Consider the following 23,254-nt stretch of genomic DNA (forward strand, 5'->3'; position numbering starts at 1 on the left):
TTGGCAGCTAGCAGGGACTTCCAAGACAGCAGCAGCCATTCCAGGGATTTCCTAGTTGGCATTCATTTGTTTGGCCTGATCAGGAGAGGATTGGCTGGGGAAGTATTGGACACCCAGGGACCAACCCTACACATCCCCACTTGCCTGCTTCTTTCTGTCCCACCCATAGAGGAGAAGACATTAGCCTGCCCCCACGTGAGATCTGAGGCTGGGCCAACTGCTGATTGCTTTAAATCTGATTTCAAGTTACTGTGGGGTTTTACTCTACCTGGATGTGGAATTACTATGTTTGAGAGAAAACACGCCTTCACCTTTATAAAGTATTGCCAAATTGCTCTCCTGAATAGTCATACCATTTATACTCCCACCTGTAATGTATGAGTTCCTACTTTCACACATCCTTGGCAACATCTGGTGTTTGCAGACTTTTATTTTTTCCAGTACGATGGGTGTGAAGTGGTGTCTCACTTTAGCTTAATTTGCATTTCTTCACTGTTGAGCATCTTTTCATATGTTTGTTGGTCATTTGGGTTTCCTCTCTTGAGAATTCACTGTTCATATCTATTGCCTTAAAAAAAAAAAAAAACACTGGTTACCCTTCTCAATGTATAGGAGTACTTTATGTATTATGAGTACTAGTCTTTATCAGTCCTATGTATTGCAAATACCTTCTTCCAGGCTATGGCATTTTTATTTTTTTATGGAGTCTTTTTCATAAAGAAGTTTTATGTGCTCAAACGTTATCATTCTTTTCCTTGATAGTATGTGATTGTGTCTTCTTTAAGAAGAATTTCCCTATCTTGACATGAATGTCTCCTTTAATTTCTTCTAAAAAGTTTTACAGTGTTTTCATATTTAAATCTTTGATCTATATACAATTTATTTTTATGTATGGTATGAGGTAAAAATACAATTTTATTTTTTCCACATAAATAATCAATTTCCCTAGTACCATTTGTTAAATGATCCATCTTTTCATCTATCTGTAATGACACTTTTATCATTTATACACACGTGTATGTGTGTATGTGTGAGAGAGAGAGAGATCTTAGGCTCACTTGTCTGTTATATTTTTTCTGTTTTTTAATTTTTGCCAGTAAAACACCGATTGGATTTCTGTAGTTTTATGCACAAGTATTGATAGCTAGTGGGGAAGTTCCTCCTCTTTTGTTCTTCAGAATTGCTTAACTGTCCTTGGCCTTTTATTTTTCCATACTAATTTTAGGATCAGCTTCTCAAGTTCCATAAAAAAATCCCTTTCAGGATTTTTATTGGGATTTCAGTACACTTACAGATTAATTTGAGAATTGCCATCTTCATACATTGAGTCTTACCATCCATGAAAATGGTATATTGTTCCTTTCATTTAGGTCTTCTCTTACTCCCTTTAAAACAGGTTTTCAATTTTCATTTTCTCTATAAAGCTCTTGATATCTTTTCTTCTTTAGATCTGTTTCGTTTTTGTTACTATTACAAATGGCGTTGTTTTTAACATTAAAATTTTAAATTGGTTTACTGGTATAGCAACACTAATCTTTAATAACATATTGTCAAAGAACATTGTATGATAGATTCTTGATGTCTGTTGAAATCTGTTCTGTGGCCTAGTGCATAGCCAATGTGTTCTTGTTCCATGTGTTCTTGAAAAGGTTTTCTCTTTAATTTTGTTCAGGGTTTTGTATATGTCCATTAGATCACCTGTAATCGATTATTCACTTATCTGTATTCTTACTAAATGTTTTCTGCTTCGCCTGTCAATTAATATGATTGTGGATTTCTTCATTTCTTCTTGTCATCCCGTGATCTTTTGCCTTACACTGAGTTCACAATTATTATAGCTTCCTTGTGAATTTTTCCCTTTTTACTATTATGTAATAACTTTTTACCCCTGGTAATGTTTCTGCCTTAAAATATATTTTTTTATGATATTAATAGAGTTTTCTGTTGGTTTATGGTATGAGTAAGGTAGCAGTTAAGGATGTGTTTAGCTGCAAATAACAGAAAACTTCACTACAGGTTTTTAAACAAATGTCGGGGAGGTATTTTTTCTCAAATAACAAAATCAGAGATTGATGTGGATCCATCAACGGTTGATATGGTTCCATTTGCCATTCACAATGTGGTGCCTCTTATCCTCTTGCTTGCGTTCTCCCTAGGAGGTTTTGTGGGAAGGGTGTGCGGGGCTGTGGGCAGAGGGGAAGAGCGGATAATGGGAACAACCTGTTGTCAGTGTCGCACATGGTATAATACCTGGGTTAGCACCTGCAGAATCTTTGTCCCATGTTTGTAAGTGGTTTGCTGTTTACATACAGTTTATGAAAGTTCTTTAGTTAGAAGATGGAATCTTCTCTTGCTACAGTAAAATGTGATGGTTGTCTTTACCAAGTGAAGTCACCTGGAAGAATATGCTTATGCAGTCCTCTCTTTAGAGCCAGAAGCAGTTAAATTCTTAAGTCTCAGTAAACCAAATGTCATAATGACTAGCAAAGCATAATACATTTAGATCTCAAAGCATTAATGCAAAATAAAACTATACTTGGGTCTTAGCAAGTTGAGTTTTGTATTTAGGAATAATTAGTATATATATTCTCACAAGAGAATGCCGTCATTTTTTTATCTTTTATTTTTTATAAATTTATTTATTTTATTTATTTATTTTTGGCTGCGTTCGGTCTTCGTTGCTGTGCACAGGCTTTCTGTAGTCGTGGCGAGCGGGGGCTACTCTTCGTTGTGGTGTGCAGGTTTCTCATTGCAGTGGCTTCTCTTGTGGAGCACGAGCTCTAGGGCTCTCGGGCTTCAGTAGTTTTAGCACGCGGGCTCAGTAGATGTGGCTCGCGGGCTCTAGAGCATAGGCTCAGTAGTTGTGGTGCATGGGCTTAGTTGCTCCGCAGCATGTGGGATCTTCCCTAACCAGGGCTCGAACCCATGTCACCTGCATTGGCAGGCAGATTCTTAACCACTGCACCACCAGGGAAACCCCAGCCATCATTTTTTATATTTTTCCAGAAGACTGCTTAAATTTCAGTATTTTCCATGAAACCTAGCATCACTCTGTGTCATTTGCTGGGGCATTGTTGAGGCCATCAGGTATCCCTTCTTTCCAAGAAAATGTGCCTCAAACTCCCCCTTCCCTTATCCCTTTCTCTGAAACTTTCAGTGCATCTGATTTCACCTCTAATCTTGCCCCAGACCATTAGGACTGGTCTATGGAACATAAACAGTTTCTGAGGTTTGCATTTATAGCCTTCAATACCTATAAAGCAAGTTGGTCTATTTCTGTTTTGTCCTTCAAACATGAGTAGTCATATTTAGATAGTTTTAGTGCTTCCCAGGGGACCACTAGAACAGTATATTAATATACCTAATGTTTGATTTGTGCTAGAAGTTAACAGAGCATTTACTTACCTTATTCCATTCAGTGCACCTTAGCCCAAGAATAAAGAATGTCTGTCTCCATTATAGATAAGAGTGGAGCCTTCAGTGCTCAAACTGTAAAAAAGTGTACTTATTGCATTCAAAGCAGCAGACTGTTTCTTTTAAAACATTAGAATAGTGTTACTTTGAATTATTAGGTTAAAGTACACAAGCAGAGCCTGGTGCTAGATAAATATTTATTGAATGACTACACTTTTATTTGGGCATTTTCTTTTAGGCACTAAAACTGCTAATCCAATTTTGAATGCCCTTTTGTCATCATTAATCCTTGTGCAACACAATATTGTTAAACAGAAACCAGGTGTCTTTTCACTGAAGGACGGAAAGTGTTTCTTGTATGAGATTAAGCATTGAGTTTTTCACTTGAGTGCATGTGTGTATGTTGTTTTACATTAGTCACCTGATAAATTTTGTGCATTGCTGAATCACTGGATTGAAATATACACATACGAACTCTTGAAAAGGAAGAGTTTTTAGAAACTCTTAAGTATTCCATTCCTCTGTTTTTACAGATTTTTTTTCTATGTGACTTCTTTTTTACATTTGACTGAAATTACTCTCACTGTGGCTGAGGCCCGTTTTTCCCTCTTCTATCCAAACGAGCCTGTATCTTTCTAACTAGTTAACCTTTACAACCTCACATTTGAAAACTCACTTTTCTTTATTCTTCACTCAGTAATCATCCCAGTTTTCTTTTTGTTCCTCACAGATTTTCCACTCCTCGGTTATCTTAATGTTTCTCTGAGCCATAATACTCTATCTTAAATTTGAATTTCTTATTAATATTTTAATTATGTTATTACATCTGTTTACAAATTTGAATTAATGGAGTCAAATTTAGGTTTTGTTGTGTTTTAAGTGTTCTAAAATAATCTTTTAGCCATGGAAACAAAGAAGTCTTTTCCTGCCGAGGAATAAAATTAGCAGTGGATTGGTTTTTGGAAAGAGGCCACAAGGATGTTACCGTCTTTGTTCCTGCTTGGAGGAAAGAGCAGTCCCGACCTGACGCGCTCATCACAGGTGAGCCCGCAAGCTTCCGTGTGTACCTGAGCCAGTGTCTCGCTGAATAATCTGTGTGTCTGCTTCTGTTTACTAAGTTTGTGTGACTGCCACATTCACTTGGGTGGGACATTAAAGTTATTTTCGAGTTTAAAAACTATTGGGTTATGTTAACTAAACAGTAATTCTTGCTACATAAGCCAGTTCTTCTTTTTTTTAATTTGGAAAAATTTTACTTCAAATTTTGTAAAAATTCTGACCTTTAGAGACATGCTAGGAGTCAAGAGACCTAGATTCAAATTCCAACTCTGCTAGGTACTGTCCATGGCACTTTGAGCAGCACACTGACCCTCTTTGGACCCCAGTTTTCTCATCTGCTGTATGAAATTAGGTGGTAATCAAATTCTAGTGACTGCAGATAAGACCTGTGAGATCCTGGCAGCATGCTGTCTGGTGTCAAGTAGAGGAAATGACTCGATCCCAATAAAGTATCAGTATTTTGCATTATCTTGTAATTTTTAAATGTATGAGTTTCAGGCAGAGGTGTCCCCTGTAACTGTTAATTATTGCTGCCCAACATTTTGCTCAAGTCAGTGATTCTCAACTGGCATCCAACCCTTCCCTCCCCTCTCTGCCCCCACATTAACAAAACTGAGGAACCTATGTGAAGAAAACAACAGCACTTGTCAAATCAATGCAATCCCTATCAAATTACCAATGGCATTTTTCATAGAACTAGAAGAAAACATTTTACAATTTGTATGGAAACACCGAAGGCCCAGAATAACAAAAGCAATCTTGAGAAAAAAAAAAAAAAAACAGAGCTGGAGGAATCAGGCTCCCTGACTTCAGACTATACTACAAAGCTACAGTAATCAAGACAATATGGTACTGACACAAGAACAGAAATATGGATCAGTGGAATAGGATAGAAAGCCCAGAGATAAACCCATGCACCTATGGTTACCTCATCTATGACAAAGGAGGAGAGAATATACAATGGAGCAAAAACAGCCTCTTCAATAAGTGGTCCTGAGAAAACTGGACAGCTACATGTAAAAGAATGAAATTAGAACACTCCCTAACACCATACACAAAAATAAACTCAAAATGGATTAAAGACCTAAATGTAAGACCAGACACTATAAAACTCTTAGAGGAAAACATAGGCAGAACACTCTTTGACATAAATCACAGCAAGATCTTTTTTGACCCACCTCCTACAGTAATGAGACTAAAAACGAAAATAAACAAATGGGACCTAATTAAACTTAAATGCTTTTGCACAGCAAAGGAAACCATAAACAAGACGAAAAGACAACCCTTAGAATGGGAGAAAATATTTCCAAACAAAGCAACTGACAAAGCATTAATCTCCAAAATACACAAACAGTTCATGCAGCTCAATATCAAAAAAGCAAACAACCCAATCAAAAAATGGGCAGAAGACCTAAATAGACATTTCTCCAAAGAAGACATACAGATGGCCAGCAAACACATGAAAAGATGCTCAACATCACTAATTATTAGAGAAATGCAAATCAAAACTACAATGAGATATCACCTCACACCGGTCAGAATGGCCATCATCACAAAATCTACAAACGATAAATGCTGGAGAGGGTGTGGAGAAAAGGGAACCCTCTTGCAGTGTTAGTGGAAGTGTAAATTGATGCAGCCACTGTGGAGAACAGTATGGAGGTTCCTTAAAAAACTAAAAATAGAGCTACCATATGACCCAGCAATCCCACTACTGGGCATATACCCTGAGAAAACCATAATTCAAAGAGAGACATGTACCACAATGTTCATTGCAGCTCCATTTACAATAGCCAGGACACAGAAACAACCTAAATGTCCATCAACAGAGGAATGGATAAAGATGTAGTACATATATACAATGGAATATTACTCAGCCATAAAAAGGAACGAAATTGGATCATTTGTAGAGGCGGGGATGGACCTAGAGACTGTTATACAGAGTGAAGTAAATCAGAAAGAGAAAAGCAAATATCATACATTAACGCATATATGTGGAATCTGAGACAATGGTATAGACGATCTTATTTACAAAGCAGAAATAGAGACACAGACATAGAGAACAAACGTATGGATACCAAGGGGGAAAGGGGGGGTGGGATGAATTTGGAGATTGAGATTGACATATATACACTATGATACTATGTATAAAATAGATAACTAATGAGAACCTACTGTATAGCACAGGGAACTCTACTCAGTGCTCTGTGGTGACCTAAATGGGAAGGAAATCCAAAAAAGAGGAGATATATGTATATGTATAGCTGATTCACTTTGTTGTACAGTAGAAACTAACACAACCTTGTAAAGCAACTATACTCCAATAAAAATAAAAATAAAAACAAATGGAGTGACCACCCACCATGTACCCCAAGGGAAGATTATTTTATTTTTATCTATAATTATTAAATTTTATTAAATTAGAATAAGAATCCATAGACAAGTTATGGTAGAGCCCAGAGCCATGGGATCAGACCCTAGCCTATATAAACTGTAGCGTGGGAGGGGTGGGCATAATTCAGTCAGCAGTACCAAGACATTGGATAACTCTTTGGAAAAAATATACATATTTAGATCCTTATCTTACACCATATAACGCAGATGGTTGAAGAATTAATTGTCAAAAATCTCCATTAGAGATTATAAATAGTCTTTGAATGGCTGGGGAAGACCTTTCTAAAATTAAAATTTTTAGAAGAAATTATGAAGGGAAAGATAGATTTAATTGGATCAAACTTCTGTATTTTGGGACGTTCTCTTAACAATGAGAAATTTTTTTATTTGCTGAAGAAAAAGTACAACAAATAAACAAAGAATCCATGTGCTGAACATATAAAGAGCTCCTACACACTGATAAAACAGTATATAATTGGTAACATAGTAGGAATAGACAGTTCATGGAAGAATGCAAGTGCCAAATAAGAGGGAAAAGTGTTCAACCTCATTAGTAATTAAAGAAATGAAAATTTTAGGGCTTCCCTGGTGGTGCAGTGGTTAAGAATCCGCCTGCCAATGCATGGGACACGGGTTCAAGCCTTGATCCGGGAAGATCCCACATACCGTGGAGCAACTAAGCCCATGTGCCACAACTACTGAGCCTGCGCTCTAGAGCCCATGAGCCACAACTACTGAGCCCGCACGCCTAGAGCCCGTGCTCCGCAACAAGAGAAGCCACCTCAATGAGAAGCCCGCTCACCACAACTAAGAGTAGCCCCCTCTCGCTGCAACTAGAGAAAAGCCACCGCGCAGCAACAAAGACCCAATGCAGCCAAAAATAAATAAATAAATTTATTTAAAAAAAAAAAAGAAATGAAAATTTTAAAAACTTATTTTTTTACCCGTCAAATTAGCAGAGATTAAAAAACTGATAATACTCAGTGCCCAGAGGGAGTTACTCCTATACTGATGTGGAAACGTAGATCATTACAACCTTTCGGGAAAAGTTTGATCTTAAAATGTAAATACTTGGATCTACTAGTTCCCCTTCTAGGAATAATTCCCCAGAAAATAAACAGAGGTACAGGCAAAGATTTTTGACCACAAATACATCCAGTACAATATTAGTTAGAAAAAAAAATGGAAAAAAAACCATACATTCATTAGAAAAATGGCTCAATAAATAAGTATATATCTATATGATAGAATATGTAGTATTAGAATATTTAGGCAAAATTTTTAATGATCTCAGGAGGTGCTCTCTTATGTAAAAGGCAGCCTTTGTTATTGTGTGTGTGTGTGCACATATACATACATACATACATATATACACATGTGTATAGAAGGAAAAAAATACACAGAAAATGATTAGAAGGAAATATGCCAAAATATTAACAGTAATTGCCTCTGGGTCATGTCCTTATGAACTCTTATTTTCTCCCTACTTCTTACTTTTTCTTACTTTCCCAATTTTTTACAGGAAACTACAATACGTTAATAATCAGGGGAAAGATAAACTGAAAAAGAAAAAACAATATTTAAACATGTAAATGAAAGGTTCTTGAGTGTGAAAGGAATATGAGATCAAGAAGAAGGGAAAATGGTAATACTCAGTGTGAGATGTGGCCGAGTTTAGTTTTTAAAATACCAGCACGCCAGGTCTCTGGAACTCATCAGTATGCAGTTTAATTTGTAAAATGTGTACCACTGTAATCAGAGGTTGTTAGGTGTTTTCTCCCCCAGGTAATAATTCTTTTGACGAAAACCCTCAACCAGATAATGCCTGGTAAATTGAATAGTCCAGTCTTTTTTCACCATACCAAAAAGGAAACTTGATAAGAAATATTTTAAAGTTCTCAGATATAGATTCAAACTAGCACGTTAGCCAGGCTTCCATTGATTGAACATATATTTAACAAGCAAGCACGAGGCTATGTATCAGGTACTGTGCTAGGAACTAGAGATTCAGTTAACTTACCAGCTAGACTGAATTCATATTTATTTAGGTTAGGACTATTTATTTATTTAGGTTAGGACTATTTATTTAGGTTAGGACTATTTATCCTATTAATTGGTGATAATTAATTATCACTAATTTTCTTCCTAATTAGTGTCCTTTTAACCTCCTTAGCTGGTAAAGAAATGCAAATTAAGCAAGATGGTGATAACTATTGGGCCACCACCTCAGTCCTCCAGTCACTTCCAGGACCCAAGCATATCCTGCACAATAAACACAAATAAAGGGCCACGGATTATGCGTGAACAAGGACAGTGAATAAACTGGAAGCCCTCAGAATACACATCTTTAAGTAGCTGACATATTCCTTTCACAGACATTTATTGCGGATCTACTGACGTGCTAATATGTCCTTGTGCTGAGTGCTGATGGGCACACAGATAAATGAGCCACCTGCCCTCAAAATGTTTGTTAGGGGGCACACAGAATAACTATAATATGGCAAATCCTGTGGCTGAGACTGGGCTTTTGATTTTGTATTGGTCGTCTGTGATTTTCAAAAGAGATCAATAATTACATGCATCTATTAGGCAAAATCAAGTTGAAGGACACAGTGTTCATTGAGAGCTTGCCCGGCACTCTACTAGGTGCTTTTACGTGTGATAACTCATTGACTCCTCACGGCCTACAAACTGCATTTGAGGACATGACAGAGCAGGTTCAATAAGACCACGATTGCCAGATAGAGAAAGTGGCAGAACCTGAGATTTATCCACGAGTTGCTGACTCTGACATTCATATTTCTTCCACTTCTACTCTGCTGCTTTTCTAAAACAAAGTTCTGGTCTTAATGAACTCATTTGTCTGGAACATCATGAAATCTGTATGCCAAGCTGACCCAGGTCACTCTTCCTTCCCCCACACCCTGCTCATACTTCTCTTGTGGCGATCACAACCCCTGCTCTCCCAGTTTACAGGCTCGTCCAGCCCAATAACTGAGGCCTCCTTGAGGAGAAAGCGTTCTTCATCTTGAGGGCCATTGACACTTAGACAGCACATAGCATAGAGTAGGCATGTAGTGATTATCCGCTGAAAAGAGTTTTTTTTTTTAAATTAGTAACTCCAGTTAATAAGCATTGAGGAGAAGAGAGCCTTTTTTTTAAAAAAAAATCATGACGTCTGTCAGCTTATACCCAGCACTCTGTGCCAGAATTTACAGGGGTGGGAAGTCAGGGAGTGGAAAAGCAAAAGTAGGAAGAAGGCATGGTGAGGAGAGAATTTTATCATTAATCAAAATATGAGTTCTGGCACCTTTTTTTTTTTAAACCACTAACAAGTCAGTAGAATTAGAAAGTACTGAAAGAGTGTGCCCACCAAAGAGAAAATGGACATTCCCCTACATGTCCATATTTAATCAATGGCTGTTTTCCCCATATAATCACTTCTAATTTCTTATTCACTCAGTCCAGCCCCACAAGACTGCTGGCCTTTGTTAGCACCTGCTTCACAGGAAAGGACACAGAATGCAGAATGGCCACGTCCAGAACAACAGTTCTGACTTCACTGCCTCCTTCCTTTTTGAAACTTCTGCATCTTAAGACTCTTCCCTTTGCTACCTCCACCTCTTCTACTTTTCAAACTCTCCCACCATCACATCCACTAGTTAGAAAAACAGCATTACAAAATAAACAAATTTGGGGGAAAGAATCTGTTGCTCACACCTGAACCCAACACAACTGCTTCATTAGGATGGCGTAGAGCTAGGGATGTGTGAGAAGTTGGTTCACAGTGTAGAGCTGGGGGCTCCAGCTATCAAGCAAAAGCTTTATGTAATGAAAATCAGAATTTGCTCAGTCATGTTCAGGTTTTATGCTTTTAAAGTTTTAAACTTTTCATGTTTTTCAAGTTCACTTTTTTGGCTATTTTTTAAACCTTTTTAATTGAAAATCCTGAAGAAAAACTATTACTGGGAGTTACAAATTTGCTACATCTACCAACTGTAAATCATAATCCCTAATTAAGTGGTTACAGGTATCCAGTTCATGCTATACACACTCACTTTGTATGAAGGTTGCGAGATGTGTTTTGTATGTACTTATTACTGAAATTCTACCCTGATTATTCCTGCAGATCAAGAAGTTCTACGTAAATTAGAGAAGGAGAAAATCCTGGTGTTCACACCGTCCCGGAGAGTGCAGGGGAGGCGAGTGGTGTGCTATGATGACAGGTTCATCGTGAAGCTGGCATTTGAGTCGGATGGTATAATTGTATCCAATGATAACTACAGGGATTTGGCAAATGAGAAACCAGAATGGAAAAAGTTCATAGATGAGCGACTGTTAATGTATTCATTTGTCAATGACAAGTAAGTAAAACCACTTACTTACAGTAACACTGCTTCCCTGAAAATATAACTATCCCTGGGCACCTGCTACAGAAGCCCTCTCTCTTTGCCACTGACCAGACCTAAGACAGTTTCTTCCGACCACTGATGTCCCCACTAATCCTCAGTGAGAGTAAGAAAACGGCAGAGTCCTGCCTCGGGAGGCCCTGCGTGAGTCACAGGCTGCCCTTCCCCATAAGTGACTAGCAGAGCAGGTCTTCTGCGGCTGAGTGACCGGGAGTACCTGACACAGGGAGACTGGCCGTCTTCAGAGGATGCAGATGTAGAACATACTGACTGCTAGAACCCTGCCTTTTGAAATCAACTTAGAGCATTGAGAGCTTACTTAAATATACGATTTTTTAAATATATGATTTTTAAAAATTTAAAGCAATATAAGGCTAGTCATGATTAAGTTGATGAATGGACAGGTGACATGAACAAGATTGTCTCCTGAGAAATAAGTACCCAAGGATCAGTGCACCCACACAGTTCAAACCCATGTTGTCCAAGGGTCAACTGTATTTACAAATATGTGGGAAAAGCTCACCTGTTGATGATCAAAAACGCAAACTAAATCTACAAAGAGTATATTTTTTCACCCATTTAATTCACAAAATTAAAAAACATTTTTGCATACGCCTTATGCCGTTAAGAATAAAGTTTGGCATGGTTTAGCAGAAGTCTTACAAATACCCTCTCAAGCCAATAATCTCATTTCTTAGAGTATATAATGAGGAAAAAAGGAAGCCCAAATATGTTCATTTCTGTATATTTATAATTGCTAGACTTCAAAGGCAACTAAAGGTACTATAGAGAAAACAATTAAATTGTAATACATCTCCTAGTGGAATATTATTCAGCTATTCAGAATTATGATTATGAAAGCTGTTAAGAAACATGGAAAAATATTTATGTTAAAAAGACAAAGCATAAAATTACATCTGTGTTTGTAAAGTGATATGTACATACAGGAAAATGACTAAAATGCAACACGTAACTGGAAAATAATTGTGTTAAGATTGTAGGATTGAGTGATTTTGTCTTCTATTTTTAAACTTTTCATGTTGCCATATTGTTTTTATAATAATATTAAACATCATAGTTGCTAAGTGTTATTACTCAGGCATGTTGACACTCCCTTAAGAGTTCAAACGTTATTCACATTTTGTGGGTAAACACTTGGTTTATTTCATGTTCAAACAGTGACATAACTAGTAGTCGAACTCTGCAATCATAACCTTGTTACAGTATTCATGCCATGAATTCTTACTTCCATTGGACAATCAATCCAAAATAATAAGTTTATTTCCTTAAGATTTTTTTCTATCTCAGCTGAGAAGTACCTTATTATAGGGGGAAGAGAATGAATGTGGAATTAGACAAATTGAATCTTGACTAGGCCATGTGAACGGAGATAAAAATACTCAATTCATCTAAGCCTAGATTAGAAAAGTGTGTTCATCTGTAACGTGGAACGAATACTTCAAGGGAACATTGTGAGGATGAGATGTAGTGACGTGTGCAGGGTGTCCGACATGTACTAGGTGTTTGGGTCGTTTCAGGTCTTCCCGTTCCTCTCTCCCACCTCTCCCTTCTGTCCCTCAGCTGCTCCTCCTGGCGCCCACCTGCCTCATATTGCTTCACAAGATTAACGTTCATAAAACTTCTCCTAGGGCTTCCCTGGTGGCGCAGTGGTTGAGAATCTGCCTGCCAATGCAGGGGACACAGGTTCGAGCCCTGGTCTGGGAAGATCCCACATGCCACGGAGCAACTGGGCCCGTGAGCCACAATTACTGAGCCTGCGCGTCTGGAGCCTGTGCTCCGCAACAAGAGAGGCCGCGATGGTGAGAGGCCCGCGCACCGCGATGAAGAGTGGTCCCCACTTGCCGCAAGTAGAGAAAGCCCTCACACAGAAACGAAGACTCAACACAGTCATAAATAAATAAATAAAAGAACGTGAATTTCTTTAAAAAAAAAAAAAAAAAACTTCTCCTAAAATGTCATTGTAGTCATTTTCTAAAGTCCTTACAAAATCCCAAGACTAAGAAAAGGAAGAATTAATTAGAACATGGTAGGCTCAAAACTCACTTGAATTTAAACAAATACAGGTTCAGCTTGAAACATTTTAATTTTGTTTTCATTAAGAAAACTTCCCGTACTGATTTTTTTTATCCTATAAATTTTTTTTTTAATTTATTCATTTATTTTTGGCTGCGTTGGGTCTTCGTTGCTGCACACGGGCTTTCTCTAGTTGCGGTGAGCGGGGGCTACTCTTCGTTGCGGTGCGCGGGCTTCTCACTGCAGTGGCTTCTCTTGTTGCGGAGCATGGGCTTTAGGCACACGGGCTTCAGTAGTTGTGGCACGCGGGCTCAGTAGTTTTGTCTCACAGGCTCTAGAGCACAGGCTCAGTAGTTGTGGCACATGGGCTTAGTTGCTCCGCGGCATGTGGGATCTTCCCGGACCAGGGCTCGAACCCGTGTCCCCTGCATTGGCAGGTAGATTCTTATCCACTGCGCCACCAGGGAAGTCCCTATCCTATAAATGTTGAATCAAAATACCTGGATTAAAATTTCAAAAAAATACCTTGGGGTGAATAATCTTTACACTCTGTCTTTAGAATTAAATTGTCAGCCTCCTACTTAGGTATAATTTTGTATTATATCCATGACAGGTTCATGCCCCCAGACGACCCTCTTGGCAGACATGGCCCAAGCCTGGATAATTTTCTGAGGAAGAAACCTATTGTTCCTGAACACAAAAAGCAGCCTTGTCCATATGGTAACTTTCTTTATGAGTATTTAATATATGCCTTTAGAACACAATATGTTGTTAAACTTTTGCTATTAAAAATAAATTTTGGATGGCATATAGTATGTGGTTCTTTTGAATGTAATTAAATTTAAGAAAAAGTCTATGTGAAAAAAATTATTATTTTTACCTAGCTGGGTTCAACGCATATGCATTTCCCTGAATTAAAACATGGTTTTGGTTAACTCTACATGAAGTAAGTTTTCAGGTAGATAAAAATTTGGAGTTCTTTCATCTAGCTACACATCAGATTAGCGTGGTTTTGTCACATCACGGCAGTACATTGTGTTCTGCAAAACAGAATGTCCTACCTGATTGCAGACTCATAGTGGAAGAGAAGAGGCAGGTAGGAATTAAGGACACGGGGTATTAACCAAAACTCTGGAGGTGATTGTTACTCATTCAGCCAACTTTCTTATTGCTCTTGGTAGTGCCAACGGGGGAAGACTGAAAGGCAGCATTTCTCAGAAACAAGTAGCGGAGTAGCAGTGAGCACAGCTCCCATTTCTGCCCTTGTTTCTTCCTCACATTAAAAGAGCAGTGCCACACTGGGTGTCCAGGGTCTGGTGGAATGAATGGTCCTTTGCCTAACCGATTTTACTCTTCACAGGAAAGAAGTGTACCTATGGACACAAGTGCAAATATTATCATCCGGAAAGGGGCAGTCAGCCTCAGCGGTCAGTGGCTGATGAACTGCGTGCCATGTCTAGAAACACAGCAGCCAAAACTGCAAATGAAGGAGGACTGGTGAAAAGCAACAGTGTCCCCTGCAGCACTAAAGCCGACAGCACTTCCGATGTCAAGCGAGGTGCTCCAAAGAGGCAATCGGATCCAAGCATAAGGACTCAAGTCTACCAAGACCTAGAGGAAAAGCTTCCCACCAAAAACAAACTGGAAACCAGGTCTGTACCTTCCTTAGTTAGTATACCGGCTACTTCTACCGCAAAACCCCAAAGCACTACATCGTTAAGCAATGGCCTTCCATCTGGAGTTCATTTCCCACCTCAGGATCAAAGACCACAGGGACAATATCCTCCAATGATGATGGCAACCAAAAATCATGGAACGCCAATGCCTTATGAACAGTATCCAAAATGTGACTCGCCTGTCGACATTGGGTATTATTCCATGTTGAATGCATACTCAAATCTGAGTATCTCAGGCCCACGAAGTCCTGAAAGGCGTTTCTCCTTAGACACAGATTATAGGATAAGCTCTGTCGCCTCTGACTGCAGCAGTGAAGGGAGCATGAGCTGTGGAAGCAGTGACTCGTACGTGGGGTACAATGACCGCTCCTACGTCAGTTCTCCTGACCCACAGCTGGAAGAGAATCTGAAGTGTCAACACATGCACCCTCACAGCCGCCTTAATTCTCAGCCCTTCCTGCAGAATTTCCACGACCCCTTAACCAGAGTGCAGAGTTACAGTCACGAAGAACCAAAGTACCATCACAAGCCTCCTCTCCCACATCTGGCCGTGCACCTGCAGCACCCCGCCGTGGGGGCCCGGTCCAGCTGTCCTGGCGATTACCCGTCTCCTCCGAGTTCAGCACACTCGAAGGCACCACACCTAGGGCGGTCCTTAGTGGCCACGAGAATAGACAGCATTTCTGACTCTCGGCTGTACGACAGTTCTCCTTCCAGACAAAGAAAGCCTTACGCCCGCCAGGAAGGGCTGGGAAGCTGGGATAGGCAGAGCTACGGGGTCGACGTGTACGGCTACCGGCAGACTTATTCTTTGCCTGATACCTCCACGCAGCCGTGTTACGAGCAGTTCACCTTCCAGAGCCTCCCTGAGCAGCCGGAGCCCACCTGGCGCGTCCCGTACTGCGGGGTGCTGCAAGACCCCCCCAGGTACCAGGACAGCCGAGAAAAGATTTATATCAACTTGTGCAACATCTTCCCGCCTGACCTTGTGAGAATTGTCATGAAAAGGAACCCTCACATGACAGACGCCCAGCAGCTGGCTGCAGCCATTTTAGTGGAGAAATCACAGCTGGGTTATTGAAAGATGATGCATCTTTGTGGTGTTTAGTAGTTTTTTGTTCAGCTCAAATGCTGAGGGAGGTTTGCTACAATAGCACATGTGATCTCCTTCTCAGCAAGGAGGTTATATAGTATCCATTTATGTGAAATACTGTATCATGGAATCTGTATGTATAGCCCCACGTAGTGGAAGTATCACGGGATTGCTTTACATTCAAACTTTTTTTTAATATTTCCTTTTTAAAGCTATATCCTTGGCTGGAAGTTTTTCCAGTTTGATTTATTAGATGTATCTGTGATCTTTGATATTAATCTTTGGTGCATCAGGGGTTTATATGCAGCACTTTTTATCCTTGTTTCATGTTTTATTAACTTGGTGTTTGTCTGTCAATTGCAAGCAATTACAATACCTTCAGAATGTTGAACATTTGACTAGACCTAGCAAACTATTTTTTCAAGCCAAGCATAATTGGAATCTTTTACAGCTTTTTAAGTTATTTTTATTTGGGGAACGTGGGCTTCTTTGTGCTATAATCATTATTTATAGAAACAAAGATATACTACAGCACTGACTTTATATTTTAAACAAAATGAAAGTTACCAGTTTATGTTGAAATGGGTAACAGTATATATTAGAATGATTTACAGTATGGCACTTTTCGTTGTTTTACTTTCGTTTGGATTTTTTGTGTTAAGTAATTTGTTAATTTAATATGGTCGATTTAAAGGAAAGCAGATGCAATCAATGGAAAAAATTGTTTCCATTTTTTTTTTTTATAAAAAAGGCAAAAGCCATCAACTGTTACAGTTTAGAGCTTCGTTATCCAGCTGTGATGTGCTTCTGGACAGTAGAAATGGAATTGAATTCCTAGACTTCCATTAACCCGTATTTTTTAATGTGTTTGTCTTTTTGTTTTGGGGCACAACAATACTGGATAAAATAACCCTTTTGCAGTACTTGCCTGTTTTTAATGAATCTAATTATTCTCAATGCAACTTTTATATTTAATATACCCTTTAGCTTTCCTGCTATTTATCAAGGCTGGCCTGAGGTGGTTTTCTGTGTTGAGGATATGTAACATTTATTGATACTGCACTATAGAAATGGTGATGCAGGAGTTGTAAATGGTAACTTAAAATTTTTGTAAGATACTGTATATTTTCCATTTTCCTGAAGGTAGTTTTTTGGGGGGGCCTGTTATATTATTAAGGCCAGATTCTTGCCACAAATAGTGTAGTTTTAGATACAGACTAAAGTCTGTTCTCGTATTAGTAAGGGATATTTCTGGTTTCAAAGTCATGGGTTTTGCTGAGCGTGGATTCGTTTCTGTTGCTGGTTAGAAGAGAGATGATGCAATCAGTGGCAGACAATTGTGTGACTGACACGACTTGACCGCTGCCTCCAGTTTTTGAATTTTACTTAGTGTAACAGACACATTCCGATCTGTTTCTGGAGTGTGCCTAGATGCCCTGGTTATCCTTATTATTCTACCTGCTACAGTTTGAAGTAAAGCCCTGAAAAACCAGAAAGTACCTTTTACTGTTGATACAAATTGTATCTTTTTAACTATAAGAACTATTTTGATTTGTAGATCTAGTTAAAACACAGATGTGTAACTATGATTAGACTTTTGGGCAACATTTTATCCCTTATTTAAATACAAATTTTTAAAGTAAAATTGAGGTCTAGAATAGGGTAGAAAATAAAAACAATTTAGGTAAATAAAAGTGTCTGTCTTAGTTTTATATATTAAAGTATATTAAATGAATTTATTGGCATTTTCTTTCTCCTAAAACTTATCTAGCGTGAACTTAACTTAAAATAAAGGTAAAATGCTGCCTGAAAATAACGTCCAAGCACCTTTGACTAGGACAACATTTTCACTACTCGTGTGACACTGTGTGTCGCGTGAAGTAGGATTTGGGTTACAGTAAATGCTTCTAAAAGGCATTGTGCATATTGACATATCCAATAATCTGAACCATGTTCAGCAAACCTAATTCAGGAAAGTGGGGTTCACAGTCGCTGCTGCCACCTGCTAGGTGAGGTGCCCCTCGCTGTGCCCGCAGAGGATACGGGCACAGCCACATGGACCCGCCGAGGTGTCCTCTGAGCGACCTGCTCACTTGTGAAATCGTTCTCCTGATTTTGTCGGTCACTCTCTGTAACAAGTTTAATGTAGATGCTAACCCAGTGCCAAAAGTAGAGTTACAAACGTGGAGTACCTTTCATCTCAGTCTGATTCTAAGCTTGCTTTTTTTTTTTAGTATGAAATCATTTTTAAATTGTACAAGTAGGTTTTGCTTCCATTTTCTTAATTTTTGCATTTGAATTATTTGAAGATTCTGCCAGATTTTATGAAATTTCTTTAAATGAGATCTTCGGTGAAATGTGTAACACACCATTTAATTTGACCTCCTAATGTCTGTAGCTAAGTATCTCTCATTGCTTCCCGGATTTTAGACTATGGAAAAACAGTGGGGCTTGCCGCCACGCGGCCTGACATGGCCTGACATGAATAGCTCTGAATAGCCACGCTGAAATCCTGCAGTGTAATTGACTGTGAGTTAAGAAATAGTTTTCTTATGTCAACAGGCAATTTGTCCCACCCTACCCGCGCTTTTTTTTTGAAGCACCGATGTTGCTTTCAGAGCTTAAGAATGAGATATTTGGCTGACTTTAGATGCAGCAATTTCTTAATTATCTAAAGCAATAAGTAAAAGGATCCATCATTAATTAAATTCAGAGCTGATCCCAAAACTTCATTTTAGCCAAAACTTTCACCTTAATCGTATCTTCAGACTTGCTAACAAATAACCGGAGAGAGGTATGTTAGTAAGTAGTAGAACTGCCAGAAGTGGTCAACTGATAGAAGAGGAGGATTCAGATTGGAATATTCTGCCCCTGAATAATGGACAGTTGACTGTTTTACACAGTAACTAGCCGGTTTGTCATCTCTGTGTCTTCGTACAGAGGGAGTAGTACCCAACTGGCCAAATTCTGGCCCTTAGTATTTCCTCCTTTCTTGCATGTGACACCTAAGTTTTCAATCTCCTTTTTGTGATCACTGTATCCTCATAGAGTTTGTCATTGACCTAAACATTTGAAAGAAATGCACACCAGTATAAAATATTTGATACTGGTAGAAACTTGAACTTTGTGTTTTTATGAAAATTCATTTATGAGAATATGTAATATAACTAAAAAGAGTGTTTATATATATATATATATATATATATATATATATATACATACGTGCATACATATTTGTTAAGTATTAAAAATGGGAGAATGTTACGCTTTTGATGGCTAAGTTTTCCTTAATTGAACTGTTTCTTTGAGTTATGGACAACCAAGTCTGGATCTGGGTGACCCATGATAAGATTTAGAACCACTTGAATGGAAAGCAACTCTTTACTGGCTTTATTCCTGGTATTTTTAAAGAATTATTTTGATAATTTTAATAGAATGTGTAATTTTAAAACACACAAAAAAACTTAAAGTAGTATTGCTTATACAGATAATTATTTAACATGTCTTTTATGGACGTATCTATATGTATATAGACAGTAATATATTTATAAAACAAATATACTCTATGTTGTAGTCGTTAGTTTGTAATAGGTGGGAGGATGGCCCTGGATATGTTTGTGTGTGTTTTGAAAACTCTTGAGCTGTTTTTCCCCCGACTTAATGGCATATACCCTAAGGGATATTTGGTTTTTATTATTCTTTTTGCTATTCAACTTCCTTATTCAAGATAAGATGTACAGTTTCCCGGCCATTCTGCTAGACGTGGCTCATCCATTTTATTATCCTCCAACTCCTGGAAAATTCCTGAGTGACCTGGAATCAAACAGGTTATGGCCAGAGAGATTAGTTATGTTCCAAATATGTTAAACATGGGAACTCAGCTAGGATGTTGAGCTTCTTTGGTATACACTAACAAGTGAAATGAAGTATAAAATACATGAACTACACACATGCATTTGAAGAAGAGAAAGCGGAGTGTTCATAAAAGTAGAGAAACATATGCATTATTTTAGATTGCTCTGGGAAACCCCCTAGGGCAAGGGTTGACAAACTTTTTCTGTAAAGGATGGGATAGTAAATAATCCAGGGCTTTGAGAATCATATGGTCTCTATAAACCACTCACCTCTGCCCTTACAGTGTAAAAGCAGCCACAGAAAATATGTAAGTGAATGGGTGTGGCTGTATGCCAATGAAACTTTATTTTACTGAAAGGGGCAGCAGGCCCGATTTGGCCTGTGGGCCATAGTTTGCTGATTCCTGCCCTAGAGGGAGAAAAACAGGCATGTTAAGCAGTAAATCCTGATATATGTTAACGTAAGAAATAATAATTATATTTCAGTTGGCATTCAAAGAAAATCCGTTATTGATGGCCTTCGAAAGAAGATTTGTGAGACAGTCACATATTAAAACATCTTAATCCACTTATGTTTTTTGCCTGGTCACACCCATTATTTATTAGAGATATTTCTTGTGTTTAACCACCCAAAATAAGCATTGTGTAAAAAGATGTTTTAATAATTATTGGAATTTTTTCATGAACTTTCTATTTCTACTGATAAATGGGAATCCTTACCTGCCTTTTGTTTTTTTAAGGGCCTAATGGACCAAAAATTCTGTTGTGTTTTGAAAATTAGCATATAATTAGCCATAAAATATTATAAAGACTGCATTTATCAGTTACATTTTTCTGCTAGTTTTTGATTTCTAAAAAATGACAGATCCACCCTTCTTTAAAAATGGTTTTAAAGAAGATCAATATATTGTAAGTTTACATACTGTAACTTTATTCTGTAAAATTAAAAATTGTGACTAGTGTAATTGTGAGTGCACTTGCTGTATTGTGACTCTCTTTATAGGAAACAAAGTGTATCCCTGCTTTCTCTGTCCAAACCTTTAGTATAGACTTTTTTAAGACACTTTAGGACTGTCCTTGGTGAATGATATTCTTAACATGATCCTGTGTGATTTTAAATTCATTGGAGTACACACCACTGAGCATGTTCATTCACAGTGCTTCACAAATTGTGTTAACATCGTAATATCATTTCCGCCAGAACAGTAAAGTTTTGAACATTGCCATCCACTTAAGTAATTATACTTTCTTTTAGGATTGGAATATAACTCTAGCTTTTAACAGGTGTTTACTGTTTTAAATGGTTAATTTTTTTTCTTTAATGCCGTCTGTTCACCTGCTTTTTGCTTCTGTTATAATAACACTTCCGTGTGTTGGAAGCGGCTTTTTCCCTAAGGTCCTTAGTCTTTTGGATTTAAAAACAATTTAAGGTTTTGACCACTTGACAATTTGGCAGTTAAAAAAAAAAAAAAGTCTGTGCATGTTTCAATTCAATTTTATAGAATGTGTAAAATTTTATTTTTTAAACCATGTACCCAATTTGCCAATTTTCTGTCCAGATATTTCAGGTGAATAACAAATTATTCATTAAAGCTTTTGACCCCTTTCTTGAAGCAGCTTGTGCCTCAAGGGAAAAAGACATTGAAGAGCAATGGTTTGTTTTTATAAAGAATATGTTTTAGATTTCCTTCAGTTTTTGGAAATTATAAACGTCCCAGCTAATACACCCATCCACATGCACACTTCCGCAGAGATGTGGACACGGCATTGCCAGTGAACCCAGTTACTGATTTTATCTTTTCCTTCTAGGTTTTCTCCTCCCAAACCAGAGTTGTTTGCTGAGCGTAGAAGTTCCAATTTGATCCTTCAAACTTTTCTTATAAGAAAATAAGACAAAGAATATGTTTAGAGCAACCGTCTGATAAACTGATGTGATTGTATTTATCTTATGCCTGTTCTGTGTGTTTGTGTAATGGGATTTTTACAACTCCAAAAAGCAGTATTTTAGACCTACTGGAAATCCGAATCAAAACAGCTGTGTGATTCTGCCACTGAGAAAAAACATTAAAAAATTCGTTTTTCTTATGGTGGTTTGTTTGTTTTTGTTTCATGAAAAACGACATGCAGCAGCAGAGACAGACACCACGTAAGTAAAAGCGTCCTTCCCTAGTCCCACGGCCTCCCTGCGTTCAGTGGCTAGTGACACAGGCGTCCTCCGTAGGACAAGCACACGTTCAGTATCAGTGGTTATGTTAGAACCGTAATTAATTCATATGAAAATCGAAATTAAATGCCAAAGACAACTAGTCCTACCTTATGGCTCTAATCATTTCTATCAGTGAGTCTTTGTTGTACAGATCTTTCTAGTTTCTGCATCTCTCCTTGCATGAATCAAGTTTAGTATCTTACTAATGCTGCCCCCAATAGGTTCACTTCATTTCTTTTGTGACCTCCTAGGAATTTTCCATTTCAGATATGGTCACAATTCTGAAATGATCTTACGATCTGCATGCTTTAACATACTCATGTCCTGTGTCAGTGTATAAGAAACCATTTTATTTCAGATAGATGATAGCAGATCTTTTTCCCCTCGTTGCTTTTCAGACTTTTGCTTTTCTTACTATTTTTTTTCCTAAAGTTGCTGTTTGCCATGGTCAGGTATTCTCTTTTTTCCCACTTAAACTGTTTAACTGGGGTCTTATGCATCTAGGTAACTTATTTCAGCTTTGTCAGCAGATTTGATTATTGATGTTCAGCTGTGGTTGGCAGGGAACTCAGCAGATCCACAAGAAGTATTAGGTGGGAGAATCTGAGCTCAGACTCTCGGAGAATATGAGATTAGGCTACAGTGCTGACTAGAGCTAATAGTTTATTTCTCCCCCACCTAGTGCCTTTGTCTAAAGAGGAAGGATTCACACACATTGATGAATCAAGTAATGTTTGGGAAGAGGCGATTGTAAAAAGCAACTGCAATGGTGAATTTATTCAAAACAAAAAAAATGCCTCTAGTTGGGCCTCTCATTAGTTAAAGTATGTGCTTTATAGCATTTATGCCCTCAGTCTTTGATGCTGTTTTTGAGTTAATGATGTTCATTTGGTGTTTTAAGGCTTTTATAAGAAGGATTTTTTTTTAGTCTTTCAACAGTTTAGTTTAAAGGTTTTCTTTCTTTCAAGATCTTTAAAGTAACCTTTTAAAAAATGTATTTCTCTCTACATGCAACCATCAGCCTGGGCATTAAGAATACAGCCTCTGGAGGCTTGATCCCACTGCACACATCCTACAGGCAGAGATGGGCAAGTTACGGAGGTAATAATGGCCCA

General features: G+C 38.1%; 1 protein-coding gene and 1 long non-coding RNA gene across 4 annotated transcripts in view; one reads left to right on the forward strand and one right to left on the reverse strand.

Annotated features, from left to right (window-relative positions):
- ZC3H12C (zinc finger CCCH-type containing 12C) overlaps positions 1–22,018 on the forward strand; it is a 70,374-nt gene extending 48,356 nt beyond the window's left edge. For all 3 annotated transcript variants that reach the window (XM_082476862.1, XM_082476863.1, XM_082476864.1), the window contains exons 3-6: positions 4,316–4,455; positions 10,997–11,231; positions 13,924–14,030; positions 14,671–22,018. In XM_082476862.1, the coding sequence (XP_082332988.1) occupies positions 4,316–4,455; positions 10,997–11,231; positions 13,924–14,030; positions 14,671–16,067 (1,879 nt within the window). In that variant the 3' untranslated portion in view covers positions 16,068–22,018. The remainder of the gene's footprint in view (positions 1–4,315; positions 4,456–10,996; positions 11,232–13,923; positions 14,031–14,670) is intronic.
- LOC309667926 overlaps positions 1–23,254 on the reverse strand; it is a 614,088-nt gene that overhangs the window by 279,072 nt on the left and 311,762 nt on the right. The gene's annotated exons all lie outside the window — the stretch shown is intronic.

Source organism: Balaenoptera physalus (assembly GCF_965194825.1).
Source record: "Balaenoptera physalus genome assembly, chromosome: 10".
In the NCBI taxonomy this organism is placed as follows: Eukaryota; Metazoa; Chordata; class Mammalia; order Artiodactyla; family Balaenopteridae; genus Balaenoptera; species Balaenoptera physalus.